At 42.1% G+C, this 15275-nt stretch overlaps 2 protein-coding genes across 11 annotated transcripts in view; one reads left to right on the top strand and one right to left on the bottom strand.

Annotated features, from left to right (window-relative positions):
* The window catches only part of LOC144494877 (guanine nucleotide-binding protein G(I)/G(S)/G(O) subunit gamma-7), a 262401-nt gene that overhangs the window by 49004 nt on the left and 198122 nt on the right, over positions 1-15275 (bottom strand). The window lies entirely within an intron of this gene.
* The window catches only part of LOC144494876 (uncharacterized), a 146066-nt gene that overhangs the window by 120421 nt on the left and 10370 nt on the right, over positions 1-15275 (top strand). Inside the window, exon 4 of one of the 4 annotated variants that reach the window (XR_013498165.1) lies at positions 88-965. The exons of 2 other annotated variants lie outside the window; for them this stretch is intronic. Coding sequence is in view for 1 of the 2 variants with exons in the window: in XM_078214364.1 (XP_078070490.1) it covers positions 12809-12812 (4 nt within the window). In the remaining variant the exon portion in view is untranslated. Of the gene's footprint in view, positions 1-87; positions 966-12808; positions 12881-15275 lie in introns of those variants that run through there. One more of the 4 variants, XM_078214364.1, reaches the window with a different exon arrangement.

Raw genomic sequence — 15275 nt, 5'->3', positions numbered from 1 at the left:
GAGTGATTAACATATTGAAATTCACAATCTGCCTCTCTCTCTTGCTTGATTACAACCTAACATGCTGCAATTAATTGTGTGTTTCAGAGTTGGGCCCATCTTCCCAATACGTTACCTCATTTTTAACCAGCTACCCCTGACCTACTCTCAAAGCCAGTGAAAGTTAAAACATTCCGCCTGAGGTGAGGCCACAAAGGCAGCAGGAGGAGAGCAGCAGGAGGAGATCAAAAGGAAGAAAGATTCAGAATGAAGGGGTGAATCTGTCATAGTCAATTTAGCTTTCCATGTTAAGTAATCACCCAGGTGGGCCTGGTACACCCATGCTCATTTTTTTTGAAGTAAGTTAAACTTATGTAAGTTATGCCTCATCTAACATTAACTCAGCGTGTCTTTAAGGTTGAATGAGTACACAAGTTTAAGATCCAGATCACGGTTATATTCCTGGCTCTACATGAGCAGATATAGAGCAGTCGGAGTCAATTTCCACAAAAAAATAAGCAGGGAATTGGACTACTTAAGGGAGCAACCTACGCCACTGAAATCAAGGTGGTACCTGTGGTTTATAGCATGCAAATCACTTTCAGAATGAGATAAAATCAGAAAATTTTGGAAACATTCAACAGGATCTGTACAGACCAAAATGAAACGATTAACATTTCATGTTGATTTTTGTCAGAATCCTTTGAAAAAAAGCTCAGAGTCAGAAGATTTATATTGTACTATGGACTTGAGCACATAATCTCGGTGGACACCTCAGTATAATATTGCTATAGGAGGGAGTGCTGATTTGCTGGAGGTGTCCTTTTCTCTGCTAATATCTATTTGATACACCAAAAATGTATTGTTCATTTAGTTGCTGTTTGTGAGACTTGCTGTGCTCAAACTGACTATTGTGCATGTCTATTTAACAAGCGAGACAGCGATTAAAAAAAAATCCATTGCTTATAAGGTGCTTTGTGTTGTCCTGAGGCGTGATAAGATGTATATAAATAAAAATTCCATTGTTCTTTAACTGTTCCTTATTTGGTAATTACTGTTATGCAAGAATAGCTTGGATGACTCATTTTGCATCTTGCCCATCTTGTAGAATTAGGAATTTGCCACAGTGGGTAGTACAGGAGGAAACCTACATCTTCCATGGCAAAATGATGCAATGGCTCTGCCAATACATTTAATTATACCAGCTGCCTGAGAATTTCCCTTCAACATGTCAGCAGATATCTACATGGGGAACTCCCAAGACAATTTTGCTGTACATTGTTCCAAATTAGTCATAGACTTTACCAGCATGAAGCATGTTTATGTACTAGCATGGATCTTTTGACTAGTATATCATAACTGTTGGCATTTGAAAATATAATTTTACAACAACTCACGCATTTTCTCAGTGTGAGTGAAAATATGGCTAAGTTGTGGAAAAACTATACATATTTCTGAAATTTGGGCTAACAGTTCTTTACTTACAAATTTTCAGAGATGTTCTTGTTTCTCACAGACCTTTCTAAGTTTGTACATGGGTCTAAACATGTATTATACTTCTCAATTTTCATCAAGTAAAGAGAAGGTTTAGGAAAGGGGACTGAACACTTGATCAAAGAGGTTGAATTTCAAGAAAATCTTGGAACAGAAGTGAGAAAGGCAAGGTGTTTTGAGGAGGATACTCCTGAGCTTAGCGCCCAGGCTACTGAAGTCCACAAAGGTGGGGCAAAGGAAATAGGGGGTGCACAAGAGGACAGAGTTGGAAGAATGCAGAACACAGAGAGCTGGAGGAGTTTACAGAGATAGGGAAAATCACAGGAGGATTCAAAATCTAGTAAGAGAAAGGAATCACCCGATTAGGTCAGATCCTTCCAGCAATTTATTAACACATTTCACTTCCTCTAACATGGTTATTATTGTTCAAATGCATCATTGTACTTGGGAATATTCAGCAGACTTCAATTCCATGCACATTGTCCTCCACCACTCAACAACCTCCAGCTGACACATCTCTGCATTTTATGACCAAGGAATGACAGAAAACCAGAGAAAACTGGAACTGAAAACTTCGGACAACTGCTAATGGAGAAGGAATAAAAAAGGATATAATGTAAATAGCAGCACCTGAAGCAAGATATAGGAAGAGCCATTGAAAAATCATACATTGCAAGCATCATACCCTGTACAAATTTTCAAAACGTACCCTTTCAAATCAGAGAGGCTATTGTCGGAAAGGCATCCTCCTCCACCATATCTTACTCATGTCCTTGCACCCAGCCATTCTGGATAACCATGCTGACTTTTCTTACAATCCCAGTTCACCTAATGATGCAAACACAGCTTGACAATTGAAGACCAAGGGCGGTTTCAATCAGCAAACTAGTGTAACTCTCACAATTCGCGATGAGGAAGTGCAATCCTCTCTGAGGTAAAGTACAGCCTTTCCAAAACAAATATAGAACTTATACCAACAGGAGCATATAATGCTTGATCTTTTTTTGGCAAGTAGTCTGGGGTGTATATTAGATACCCTACACAACAATGAAATATTGCTGCCCCAGCACAGCAACATATCCACTGACCATGAAGGACAACCCCAGCTAACATGATAATGAGCAGGTGTGTCTCCTTCCCCATTCTCAGGCCTAACCAACTCCCAGAAACAAAAACAAATTTCTTCAACCTTTGACCCACACTGCTCTAAATGCGAGGTAAGTTACACTAGAAAGTTGGATCTGTCTATGCAGTTCTCTTACATGCATCATGCAAGAAAAATGTATCCAAGCTTCATAACATGAATAATCTAGACTTAAAAATAACTTCTTTAACATACAGGAATAGGCTAGTTAGTCCATTTAGCTTTTTCCACCACTCAATTAGATCATAGTTGATTGACATCTTTACTTACCAGCCTTGTTTCCATATCCCTCAATACACATATTAAACAAAAATCTAGCAGTCTCAGTTTTGAACATTTCAACATTCATATACATAAATGCACAATGCCTTCATAAAATACGTGTGAATGTACTTTCTTGTAGACATAATGAGTGTAATTCTATGAGGCTGACTAATGGTTCTTTGCATTCAATAATTTAATAGAGTCAGGTTATAGATATATATTTAGCCTCTGTACTGTATAAGGTATGTAGAAATGTAGAGCATTTATAGTGTAGGAGGAGGTTGTTCGGTCCGTTGCGTGTGTGCATGGCCAGAAAATACAAGGACCTTGATAGCTGGCTATAGCCACTTGCCATCTTCATTGAGCAATAAATAATAAGACCTTCCTTAAAACCTACCTTTTAGACTAGGTTTTTGGTCACCTGTAGTAATATCTCCCTTTGTGGCTCTGTCTCACCTTTTGTCTGATAATGCTCTTGTGAAATGTCTTGGGATATTTTACTGCGTTCAAGGTGCCAAATAAATGCAAGTTTCTGTTGCTGATGTTTAGAACAAAGTGGTTTTTCAAAGAATTTTTTTTTCATCTTCAGCATGAAGCTTTGCATCAGAATCACTGCAGACTTAATCAAAGGTATCCTGTAAAAACCAATCCAAAGAAAGCAGTATCTGAGTGCAATGGGTGACTTTCTTGCATTGTTTTGAAATTTCAGGCAAATGTGCACAGTAGGACTAATTGATGAAATCATACAGAAATCTCACTGCTGAACAAGCAATAATGTTTGCAGTATATACAAAAAGCAAGATATTGGCAATTTCATGTAGAATGTTGCCTGTCATAAACTGCAATTTTCATCAACCTTTATGTTACTCATTTGACACAGAACAGCAGCCTTGGTCTGCAGCCAGACCCTGGAGTTGCACTAGGATTATTTCCAGTTGCATTGTTTTATTGATCATGAGCGTCAAACTGAAAAAAGAGGTTTCCCACCAGTTCCAGTTCATTCAAATGCCTGCTAAAGTGGAGATTCACTCAAAAAGCCTGATACAGAGCAACTGTGTTACCCTCTCTTTGCTCTGGTTTCCAAAGAGACAAAGGAATACAAAAAACATAATTCAAAAAATTATGACCAAAGCCGATAAATTGACAACATTCACAATTAGTCAAAGCTGAGGAAACATTTCCTGCACCAAATGAACCACCAATCGAAATGGGTTTCCAAGGTATCAAGGAAGCTGCTCAAGTATCATTGCCTTCAAAACAAAAGTGGAACGGAGAACCCTGGAAAGCAACCAGCCCGACCCAATAGAGTCACAGCGTTGTGTAGCCAACTGCATCTCACCAGTATTCTGTAAGATATTTTCATTTTACCCCACATCCTGTTTTCCCAGCCTCCTTTAAATTTTTCCATTTTAGGTTTTTATCTGTGGATTGAAAATGAAATTGCCTGGGATCATATTATGGAATTGACTAAATTTGAACAGATCGTAGCTAGGTGATCATTCGCAATTATTTCCATTAGCTGTTATCAGTCCTTCTAAATGTAGGCGAGTGTTCTACCTGTGAAGAGGTAGACTGCACACCAATGTTGTGGATTATCTCCAACACTGAGAATATAAACCAGCGGAGAATTTTGCTCAGCATGCAGTTTGCAGAAGACATTTTAATATAATAGTTTGGTGGTCCAGAACTTGAATATTGCTGAAAAAAATGTTATCAATGCTTTTCATCTTGGAATTATCAGGATAATTTGCAAGAAAGGGGAGAGCAACAATTTATACTGCATGTGAAGAGAATGCTGATTAGTTGGCAAATGGACTCTGACTGGTAAAGACATTGCCATGGAGAATGCAGCATGAAATGGTGAACTTCGCAGCTAGCTTTTTTTTTCAAATTCAAACTGGGCCAGTCAATTTTGCTATGTCAAGCTATTCCCCTGGGGGAATGAACCAGGGAATGACTATTGCTCAAGCCTCTGTTTAGTTGAAAAAGGCACATTGTATGGACATGTTCCTTTTGTCTGTATAGGGCAGGGCACTGTGTGAATATATGTAGATCCTAACATGCTTGCTGAGCCACACCAAGCCCAACTGACAATCTTAAATAGTTTTTCACAAATGAGCAATATGGTATATGAATTTCAGTGCCAGGTACATAGGTCTTACATCCCAATGATTGGCGGATCCTATCAAAGCGCACGTCCTTTCAGCTATGACCGTACCTGACCAATCCGTGCTTGCAAAACTCAAAATATAGCAATTAGATCAGGACCCTTTACATCTTCATCATGAAGGTATCAAATGACATGAAACAAGCCAGCTCTCCGATCAGTCACGTGGACAGAGTGTCACAGCATTGGCCTGCTACAACCGTGGTTACACTTCAAAAGTACTTAATTAGTCATACAGTCATTTTGGCATCCTGAGATAACAAAAAGTTTTATAAATGCAAGTCTTTCATTTTAATCAAACCATAATCATATTACTTTGCTGGATGATTCAGATCTAACGCATTGTGCAATAACTATCCAGGAAGATGTAGCATTGTCAGAAATTGAGCATATATTCCATGGCATTGACAGTAATGTCATGTTCTGTATTCTTCAAATATCAATACAACTCATCACAGAATATTGAAAGTTGACTGAAACATCCAGTAGGGAACATGTCTGAACAAAATGGACAGGTTTACCTTCTGAGGTTGGAACCATGACATCAGAATCAAATCTGGGTCTCAGCCCCACACCCTATTGGTGACAATCAGTCGATTTTGGAAGAATCGGCCAATTAGTGGCCAGAATGCACACTTGCCACAAATTAAAGGCAGCATGTGGGTGGGCTCTTGAAGCTAGAAAGTCATGAGGAGGTCCTCCAGCACTGACGGAGCTGCAGCCTGCCAATGCAGGTAAGAGAGATAGAGGGCCCCTCCACCTTGATGCACCCTCTAGGTACAACACGCACGCGCGCACATGGATAACCCCCCCACCCCCGCCCCCGGTCTGCTGCTGTGAGGTTCACTCCAGGCATCTGCTATGCTCCAGATGCTGCGAGGGGCCAACAGGCTGACTGGAAAAGCTGACTGGCTTCTTATCAATTGTTTTAATTGGCAACTTAATGACCGTAACAAGTTACTAGCCATTTGCAAACAGGTAGCCATTCCGCATCCAATCCGACCTCAAGGAAATTGCACACCTATCCACCTCCACGTTTGCCTCCATTTTCTGCTTTTTTTCCCTACATTTTTCTGGTTTGTTTTATTATCTATTGCACATTACTTATCTTCAAAAGTATCACATTTTATTTTGTTACAATTACAATGCATTAATCTACCAGACTTCAGAATCCTGGAACTCCCTTCCCAACAGCACTGTGGATGTATCTACACCACGTGGTTGGAAGGCAGAGGAAAATAGTTTTTTCAGCCAAAACAACTTAAGTTCAGTGTTTTGTGACCCAATTTGCACCTTTACTGGAGACAAAAATCCAGTCCCTGATTCAAAATACAGATTTTGAAACAATTGCATAGTTGCACAATTGCATTAGGGGTTTAAAAAAAAAGAGCTGCATGGACAACTTGGCCCGAGGGGCCTGTTTCCATGCTGTAAGCCTCTATGACTCTATGACTATGTACTTCTACTGCCATAGCTTGACACTGACCTTTCCTCAGCTCATCTGTTGCTGAAAGCCTCATCCAATCCTTTGTTATCGTGGGGATTGACAAATCCAATGCTCTCCTGGCTGGTCTCCCATCTTCTACCCCACATAAATTTCTGGTCATCTAAAGCTCTGCAGTCTGTTACAATTATGAAGTTTATAAGATTATTAAAATTAGTGTTAATGAAGTGGTTCAAGTGACCTGTTCTGGAGTCTGTCTGACAGTAAGCCTGGGTGGTTTGATCATAAGAGAACAAAAGAAGGTTTAGACAATTTTACTGAGAAGATGACTGGATCCAGAACTTCCTAACTCACATACCACAATCAGTAAGGATAGGCAACAACATCTCCTCCACGATCATCCTCAACACCGGTGCCCCACAAGACTGTGTTCTCAGGCCCCTACTATACTCCTTATACACCTATGACCGTGTGGCAAAATTCCCCTCCAATTCGATTTCCAAGTTTGCTGACGACACCACCACAGTGGGTCAGATCTCAAACAATGACGAGATAGAGTACAGGAATGAGACAGAGAATCTGGTGAACTGGTGCGGCAACAATAATCCCTCGATGTCAACAAAACAAAGGAGATTGTCATCGATTTCAGGAAGCGTAAAAGAGAACATGCCCCTGTCTACATCAACGGGGACGAAGTAGAAAGGGTCGAGGGCTTCAGGTTTTTAGGTGTCCAGAACACCAACAACCTGTCCTGGTCCCCCCATGCCGACACTATAGTTAAGAAAGCCCACCAACACCTCTACTTTCTCAGAAGACTAAGGAAATTAGGCATGTCAGTTACAACTTTCACCAACCTTTACAGATGCACCATAGAAAGCATTCTTTCTGGTTGTATCACAGCTTGGTATGGCTCCTGCTCTGCCCAAAACTGCAAGAACTACAAAAAGTCATGAATATAGCCCAATCCATCACGCAAACCAGCCTCCCATCCATTGACTCTGTCTACACTTCCCGCTGCCTCGGCAAAGCAGCCAGCATAATTAAGGACCCCACGCACCCCAGATATTCTCTCTTCCACTTTCTTCCGTCGGGAAAAAGATACAAAAGTCTGAGGTCATGTACCAACCGACTCAAGAACAGCTTCTTCCCTGCTGCTGTCAGACTTTTGAATGGACTTACCTTGCATTAAGTTGATCTTTCTCTATACCCTAGCTATGACTGTAACACTACATTCTGCACTCTCTCGTTCATTCTCTATGAATGGTATGCTTTGTCTGTATAGCACGCAAGAAACAATACTTTTCACTGTATGTTAATACATGTGACAATAATAAATCAAATCAAATCAAATTTGTGATTGAAGATAATGGCTGTGGTCTCTTGGTTTTACAATTTGTTGACATGAGAGTCTCTAAAGTTCCAAAAAAGTGTTGCAAATGCCAGATTGTAAACACACTTGTGCTGTGAACAAGCCGCTTGCGTCGAAGATGCAAGGGGATTGAGGTCAAAGATAAATTATTAGTATTTACACTTAGATACAAATATGTGTTTCACGTTGCCATGGAAAGGAAGGCATGGAAAGTCATTTCTGAATTCAGGTTACAGGCTACCCTACAAATCAAAGAATATCATGAACAGATAGAGATTCTGTGTGTTCAACAAAAAGTAAAGGCTACTTGACTCTGTGAGCTACCATAGTCAGATATGGGAGGGAGACAATCTCTAATCGAAGTGATGAATCCTGTAGCCATCTGGGCATTCCGGGAGATTTGGCTTGGCATGGCCAGGGAAAAAGAATGGGTGAAATAGACTTTGATGCTGGTGGTGGATTTAAGCAACTCTTTGAAAACAGAGCAAAGTAGCTGGAGATAGCTACTCAAAGTTACCACAATAAAATCAAAATACTGCAGATGCTGGAAATCTGAAATGTAAACAGTAAATGCTGGAAAATGCTGGCAGCATCTGTGGGCGGAGAAACAAAGTTAATGTTTCAAGTTTGTATGGCTCTTCTTCAGGGCTATTGGAATGGAGAAATGTGATGGATTTTATACTGTGTAAGAAAGGGTGGAGCAGGTGGAACCAAATTGAAAAGGGTGTGAACGAGGAGAGATTACACAAAGATGTTTAGGGCACAAGGCAAAGGAAACGTTAATGGCAGTGTTAAGGACTATAGAAGGTGCATAATTGTGGCATAAAGGTAAGATAGCAGAATGTGTTAATAGAACAAAGATCAGTGCTCAGTGAAAGCAAAACTTAAGATCAAGTGACGGATGGCCCAGGAGGGGAGAGGGGTTGCATTGGACAAAAAATTTTGGATTTAAAGACAAGGGTCAAGATGGAGGAAAAAATTCACAGTATAAAGTTGCTGAACTTAGAAGGCTGTAAAGTGCTTAGTTAGGAGATGAGGTGTTGTCCCTCCCATTTACGATGTGCTTTACTGGAACATTGTCACAGACCAAGGACGCACATGTGGGAATGACAGCAAGATGGTGAGTTGAACTGGCAAAAGACAAGAAGGTTGGGGTCATGCTTGTGGACTTAGCGAAGGCATTCTGCAAAGCAGTCACCCACTCGCGTTTAGCCTCCCCAGTGTAGGGATGATCGCATTGGGAGCAGCGAATGCAGTAGACCAAATTGAAGGAGATGTAAGTGAAATGTTGCTTCACCTGAAAGGAGTGTTTGGGGCCTTGGACAATGACGAGGATGGAGGTAAAGGGACAGATGTTACACCTCTGTGATTGCTTGGGGAGATGCTATGGGAAGGGAATGAAGGGTTGGGATCAATGGAGGAGTGGACCCAGGGAGTCATGGAGGGAGTGGTCTCTGCAGAATGCTGACAAGAGGGTGAGGGTATGTTTCATGGTGGCATCATGGAGTTGGCAGAAATGGCGGTGGAATACTGAGGCCAGTGGGGTGAAAAGTGTGGACAAGGAAAATTCTACCATGGTTCTCCGAGTAAGGTAAAGGGGTGAGGACAGAGGTGCAGGAGATGGGTCAGACATGATTGAGTGCCCTGTAAATCACAGTGGTGGTGGCGGGAACCTCGGTTAAGGAAAAAGGGAGGCATGTCAGAAGCGCTGTTTATAAAGATGGCATCATTGGAACAGTTGTGATGGAGGCGGAGAAACTAGGAGAATGGGATGGAGTCCTTGAAGGAAGCGGAGTGTTACCATCAGCGAAATGGGGTTAAGGGAAACCAGTAGAAACTGGGAGTAACTGTGGACAATTGCTAAACTGGCTGTAATTCTATGGCAAATGTGATAGATGAAAAGTATACAAGGAGAATGTCACTTTCTGTAATTAAAGTATTATAAGTTGCCCACAAAACAAAAATAGTGTTTATTCATTGTTTTTTAGTCAAATGTTACAGTAAAAGTTTAAAAACATAAAATCTTGTCGGTCATTCTTTCAGCTAATAACTAGAAGTTAAAATCTATTTTTAAATTTATCGGTATCTACAGAGATAGTAACAAGTCCTTATCTTAATTCTCTCTAAGTCTCATTCATGCATCACCCCTCTGCTTCCTGACATTCTGTGGCTCCCGATTCAACAATGCCTCAATATTAAAATCCTTCCTGGCCTCGTTTCTCTGTATCTGTGCAACCACTGTGCCTTACTTTCAAGATCTTTGCATTTCTCCAATTCTAGCCTCCTGATTTTAACTGCTCTGCCATTGATGGAGCTGCTTTCAGCTGCCTTGGCCCCAAGCTTTGGAATTCCCTCCCTAAACCTCTTGAATTTTCTTTCACTCTTTTCTGATCAGATGTCTTTTAAAAACTTATCCATTTGATTAGGTTTTTGGTCATCTTTACTCATTTCTCAGTCTATGGTTTAGCGTCAAAACTTTGTTTTGAATTGCTCATAAGGGCCTTGGGATGTTTGCCTACATTGAATGCATTGTTAAATATAATGCATTGAATGCATTTTTAAAAAATGTTATCAGACTTCATTGGATTACTATGGTCTATCAGCAAATGTGAATAAACAGAATTTTACGCTGAATCAAACAAAATTAATCAGCAAAAGTTGACTTGTTTATGAAAGATTGTCATTTCTTGTCTGTCCTTAATACTACAAAAGCACGTAACAAAGTTGAATACACTCAAGCCAAGTGGCTTGAGGAGATTCACCTGCGCTTTTTGATGTGGTTACTTTAACAAAGAAAGTTTTCGGAGGCAGGAGGACAAAGTCAAGTTGCAGTGATTGATAGCATTTGTAACCCGATATCAGTGAGGCTAAACAGCTGGCTTTCCAGCACAGACTTGAGTATCCATATGGCCACATTACATTCAACATGGAACAAGAACAACTAACACGTGAAAAGATTTAATGTTACAGAGTCAGTCACCTTTGTCCTTAACCTACCACATTAGCAAGAACTCTATTCATGGTTATTTTATTGTCTATACCGATACAGCACACTCTTACCACACCATTTGGATAGAATACAATTTTTACCCGGTTGACATAAGGCATTCTACTTATTGTTTTAAACTGAGAATGGTGTATTGTTTAAAGTCAATATGATGTATAATTGTAAAGTGAATAGATTTGAGTTGAAAAGAAAGTTTGGTAGGTAACAGAAAATATTAAAAATACATATAGATTTATAGAATCCTACAGTGCAGAAGGAGGCCATTCGGCACATCAAGTCTGCACCGATCACAAACCCACTCAGGTCCTAACCCCATAACCCCATGCACTTACCCTAGCTTGTCCCCCTGACACGAAGGGGCAATTTAGCATGGCCAATCCAACTAACCTGCACATCTTTGGAGTTTGGGAGGAAACCAGAGCACCCGAGAAAACCCACGCAGACACGGGGAGAATGTGCAAACTCTACACAGACAGTGACCTGAGCCGGGAATTGAACCCGGGTCCCTGGCGCTGTGAGGCAGCAGTGCTAACCACTGAGCCACCCCTGGGGATATATGGGGATTTGAAAAGGGGAAAAGACAGGTTAAGGATTTGGACGTTGACCCTTCAAGTTGAAACTGAGGCAAGCCCTATTATAACATTACTTTCCCAATCCAAAGTTCAGTGAGGAATATTCTTGCACTGGATGTTGACTGGCAATGATATTGGCTTTGGAGTGATGGTGCTTATCTAATGTGGCGGTCAGAAGGCTCGAATCAATTACAGCTTTGGGCCCCATTAACATTTTCTCAGTAATCTGCAGACACAAAATGAGTGCTTCTCTGAAACTTGCCGGTTTGGTGAGGAGGACAATTGATTGATTACTCCATGTACAGAGCCAGAAGTCAGACTTGTTGGGAGGAGCAGATGTGAGGCAAGCTGTAAGCAGGGTCAGGCATGTCTATATTGGCAGCTATGCAGAAGATTTTTGTGGGGTCCGGATGGACACTCATTCTCCTCCTGCCCCCACAAAAACTTTAACTGCTGCAAGAAGCCTCCAGTGAACCAGTTTAGTAAGACAGCTGGGGGGAGGGGTGGGGTGGTGTTGTGTGATTGGACAGTAGGGTGTAGGGATCTCATCAGCTTCCCATCGCCATCTGATTAAGTCTGTGTTAGGTAGGTTTATTGACATCCTTCCTGCCCAGAGACCAATTGTGGCCATTGATTAGTGACCTCATCTCACCGTCGCTGGAATTCAAATAGCAGCAGGTGAGGGACGATGCTCAGCAAACCATGTGCGGTCTGTCTGTGGCCTTCTTAGGGCTTGGTCCATCGTTCAAAGGCACTCTGCCTGATCAAAGGACTCGGCATTGGGAAGGGGGAACTTTCTTCTTTATTTTTTTTTATTTTGGGGCTCCTGGAGATTGGGTTGGCATGGGTGCCAAAAGATTTCATTGCAGATGATGGGCTCCTGCCACGCACGTGAAATTCTGCCCTGTAACTCCAGTATAAGGACAACCTAATAGTACAATAGCCTAGAATATCTCTGTATAATGCCAGAGTTGATGTGAAGAACTTGATTCTGTGACACAGCAAAGAACGTCATAGCTAAATGAATATTCAAAATGTAATGTAACTATTTTTATTTCATTTGTTCGTGTCGCTGGTGCTGCTACATCACAGTGAGGGGGAGATAGCGCAGCCAATCTTTTGTCTATTATAGTTTGCTAATTTGAGATTGGCAGTGTTATAGCAGCACAAATGTGCTTCCACAGGTACATATCATAAGAGAATTTCCCTTAATAACTGTGGCAAAAATCATAATACCAAGATTTCAATACAAATTCGTCCTTAGAAAGACGATGCATACCAATTACTCATTTCCACAGAACAGTATTGAAGGAATTATGTTCTTAACATTTATTTTGAACGATTCATTATTGTGCTTTCACATTACAGTTAGACATAAAGGCCTTAAAACTGATTGCTGAATTGGAATGGCTGGAGGATTCATTTACTTGAGACCAATGAGCTGCAGGTACCTGCTGGGTATCTCCAGGCAGCTCAGTGGTGAAAAGGATTTCAATTCTGGGCTGCCGTGTCACTGGCACCCACAGTCAGGTAGGCACTAGGAGAATCGAGTGATTGGAAAAAGGAGGAGGCAAGTGAAAGGGGTGAGACAATCAGGGATGGGGATTTGGGGGTGGGTGTAATAATCAGGAGGAAGTAAAGTGAAATTAGGTACCAATTTTCAGCACTGCAATGAACCCAGGATGAGCACTCCTGCACATTGCACACCACAATCCATTAAGCATGTTATAAAAATCGGAAGAGCCCAATTTTGCAAAGACCTCAAACAGATGTGAGGTTATGTGTCACTTGATAGCATTGTTGATGACACCCTTCTATCATGGGTGCCAATGGGCATAAATGGAAGATGACAGGACTGAGTGGGAAGCAGTTAATAAATCATACAGTATCTTTGGCTTTTAAATAGGGTTATAGAATACAAAAGGAAGGAAGTTACGTTGAACCTGTATAGAACACTAGTTCAGCCTCAAGTGAAGTATTGCACCCAGTTCCGGGCAACACACTTTGGGAAGGATGTAAAGGCATTAGAAAGAGTGTAGAAAAAGTTCCAGGGATAAGGAACATCATTTATTAAAGTTGTTACTTTTCTCCTTGGAGAAGAGAAGACTGGGCAGAGATTTGATACAATAAGAAGTCTCACAACACCAGGTTAAAGTCCAACAGGTTTATTTGGTAGCAAACGCCACTAGCTTTCGGAGCGCTGCCCCTTTGTCAGGTGAGTGGGAGTTCTGTTCACAAACAGGACATATAAAGACACAAACTCAATTTACAAAATAATGATTGGAATGCGAGTCTTTACAGGTAATCAAGTCTAAAAGGTACAGACAATGTGAGTGGAGAGAGCGTTAAGCACAGGTTAAAGAGATGTGTATTGTCTCCAGACAGGACAGTTAGTGAGATTTTGCAAGCCCAGGCATTTCATGGGGGTTACAGATAGTGTGACATGAACCCAAGATCCCGGTTGAGGCCGTCCTCATGTGTGCGGAACTTGGCTATCAGTCTCTGCTCAGCGACTCTGCGCTGTCGTGTGTCGTGAAGGCCGCCTTGGAGAATGCTTACCCGAAGATCAGAGACCGAATGCCCGTGACCGCTGAAGTGTTCACCAACAGGAAGAGAACACTCTTGCCTGGTGACTGTCGAGCGGTGTGCATTCATCCGCTGTCGTAGCGTCTGCATGGTCTCCCAAATGTACCATGCCTCGGGACAACCTTTCTTGCAGCGTATCAGGTCGGCAACGTTGGCTGAGTTGCAAGAGTATGTACCATGTACCTGGTGGATGGTGTTCTCACGTGAGATGATGGCATCCGTGTCGATGATCCGGCACGTCTTGCAGAGGTTGCTGTGGCAGGGTTGTGTGGTGTCGTGGTCACTGTTCTCCTGAAGGCTGGGTAGTTTGCTGCGGACAATGGTCTGTTTGAGGTTGTGCGGTTGCTTGAAGGCAAGAAGTGGGGCTGTGGGGATGGCCTTGGTGAGATGTTCGTCTTCATCGATGACACATTGAAGGCTCCGGAGAAGATGTCGTAGCTTCTCCGCTCTGGGGAAGTACTGGACGACGAAGGGTACTCTGTCCGCCATGTCCCGTGTTTGGCTTCTGAGGAGGTTGGTGCGGTTTTTCGCTGTGGCGCATTGGAACTGTCGATCGATGAGTCGAGCGCCATATCCTGTTCTTATGAGGGCATCTTTCAGCGTCTGGAGGTGTCTGTTGCGATCCTCCTCATCTGAGCAGATCCTGTGAATACGGAGGGCTTGTCCATAGGGCATGGCTTCTTTAACGTGTTTAGGGTGGAAGCTGGAGAAGTGGAGCATCGTGAGGTTATCCGTGGGCTTGCGTACAGTAAAGTTCTGAGGTGACCGTCCTTGATGGAGATGCGTGTGTCCAAGAATGCAACCGATTCCAGAGAGTAGTCCATGGTGAGTCTGATGGTGGGAAGGACCTTATTGATGTCATCATATAGTTGTTTCAATGATTGTTCACCATGAGTCCAAAGGAAGAAAATGTCATCGATGTATCTAGTGTATAGCATCGGTTGAAGGTCCTGTGCAGTGAAGAGGTCTTGTTCGAACCTGTGCATGAAGATGTTGGCATATTGAAGTGCGAATTTAGTCCCCATGGCTGTTCAGTGTGTCTGGATGAAGAACTGGTTGTTGAAGGTGAAGACATTGTGGTCCAGGATGAAGCGGATGAGTTGTAAAATTGCATCTGGAAACTGGCAGTTGTCCGCATTGAGTACTGAGGCAGTTGCAGCAATGCCATCGTCGTGGGGGATGCTGGTTTAGAGTGCCGAGACATCCATTGTGACCAGGAGTGCTCCTGGTTCAACTGCTCCATGTGTGC

The sequence above is a fragment of the Mustelus asterias genome, chromosome 6, assembly GCF_964213995.1.
Source record: "Mustelus asterias chromosome 6, sMusAst1.hap1.1, whole genome shotgun sequence".
NCBI lineage: Eukaryota > Metazoa > Chordata > Chondrichthyes > Carcharhiniformes > Triakidae > Mustelus > Mustelus asterias.
The sequence above is the reverse complement of the archived record's forward strand: the minus strand, read 5'-3'. Positions and strand labels throughout refer to the sequence as shown.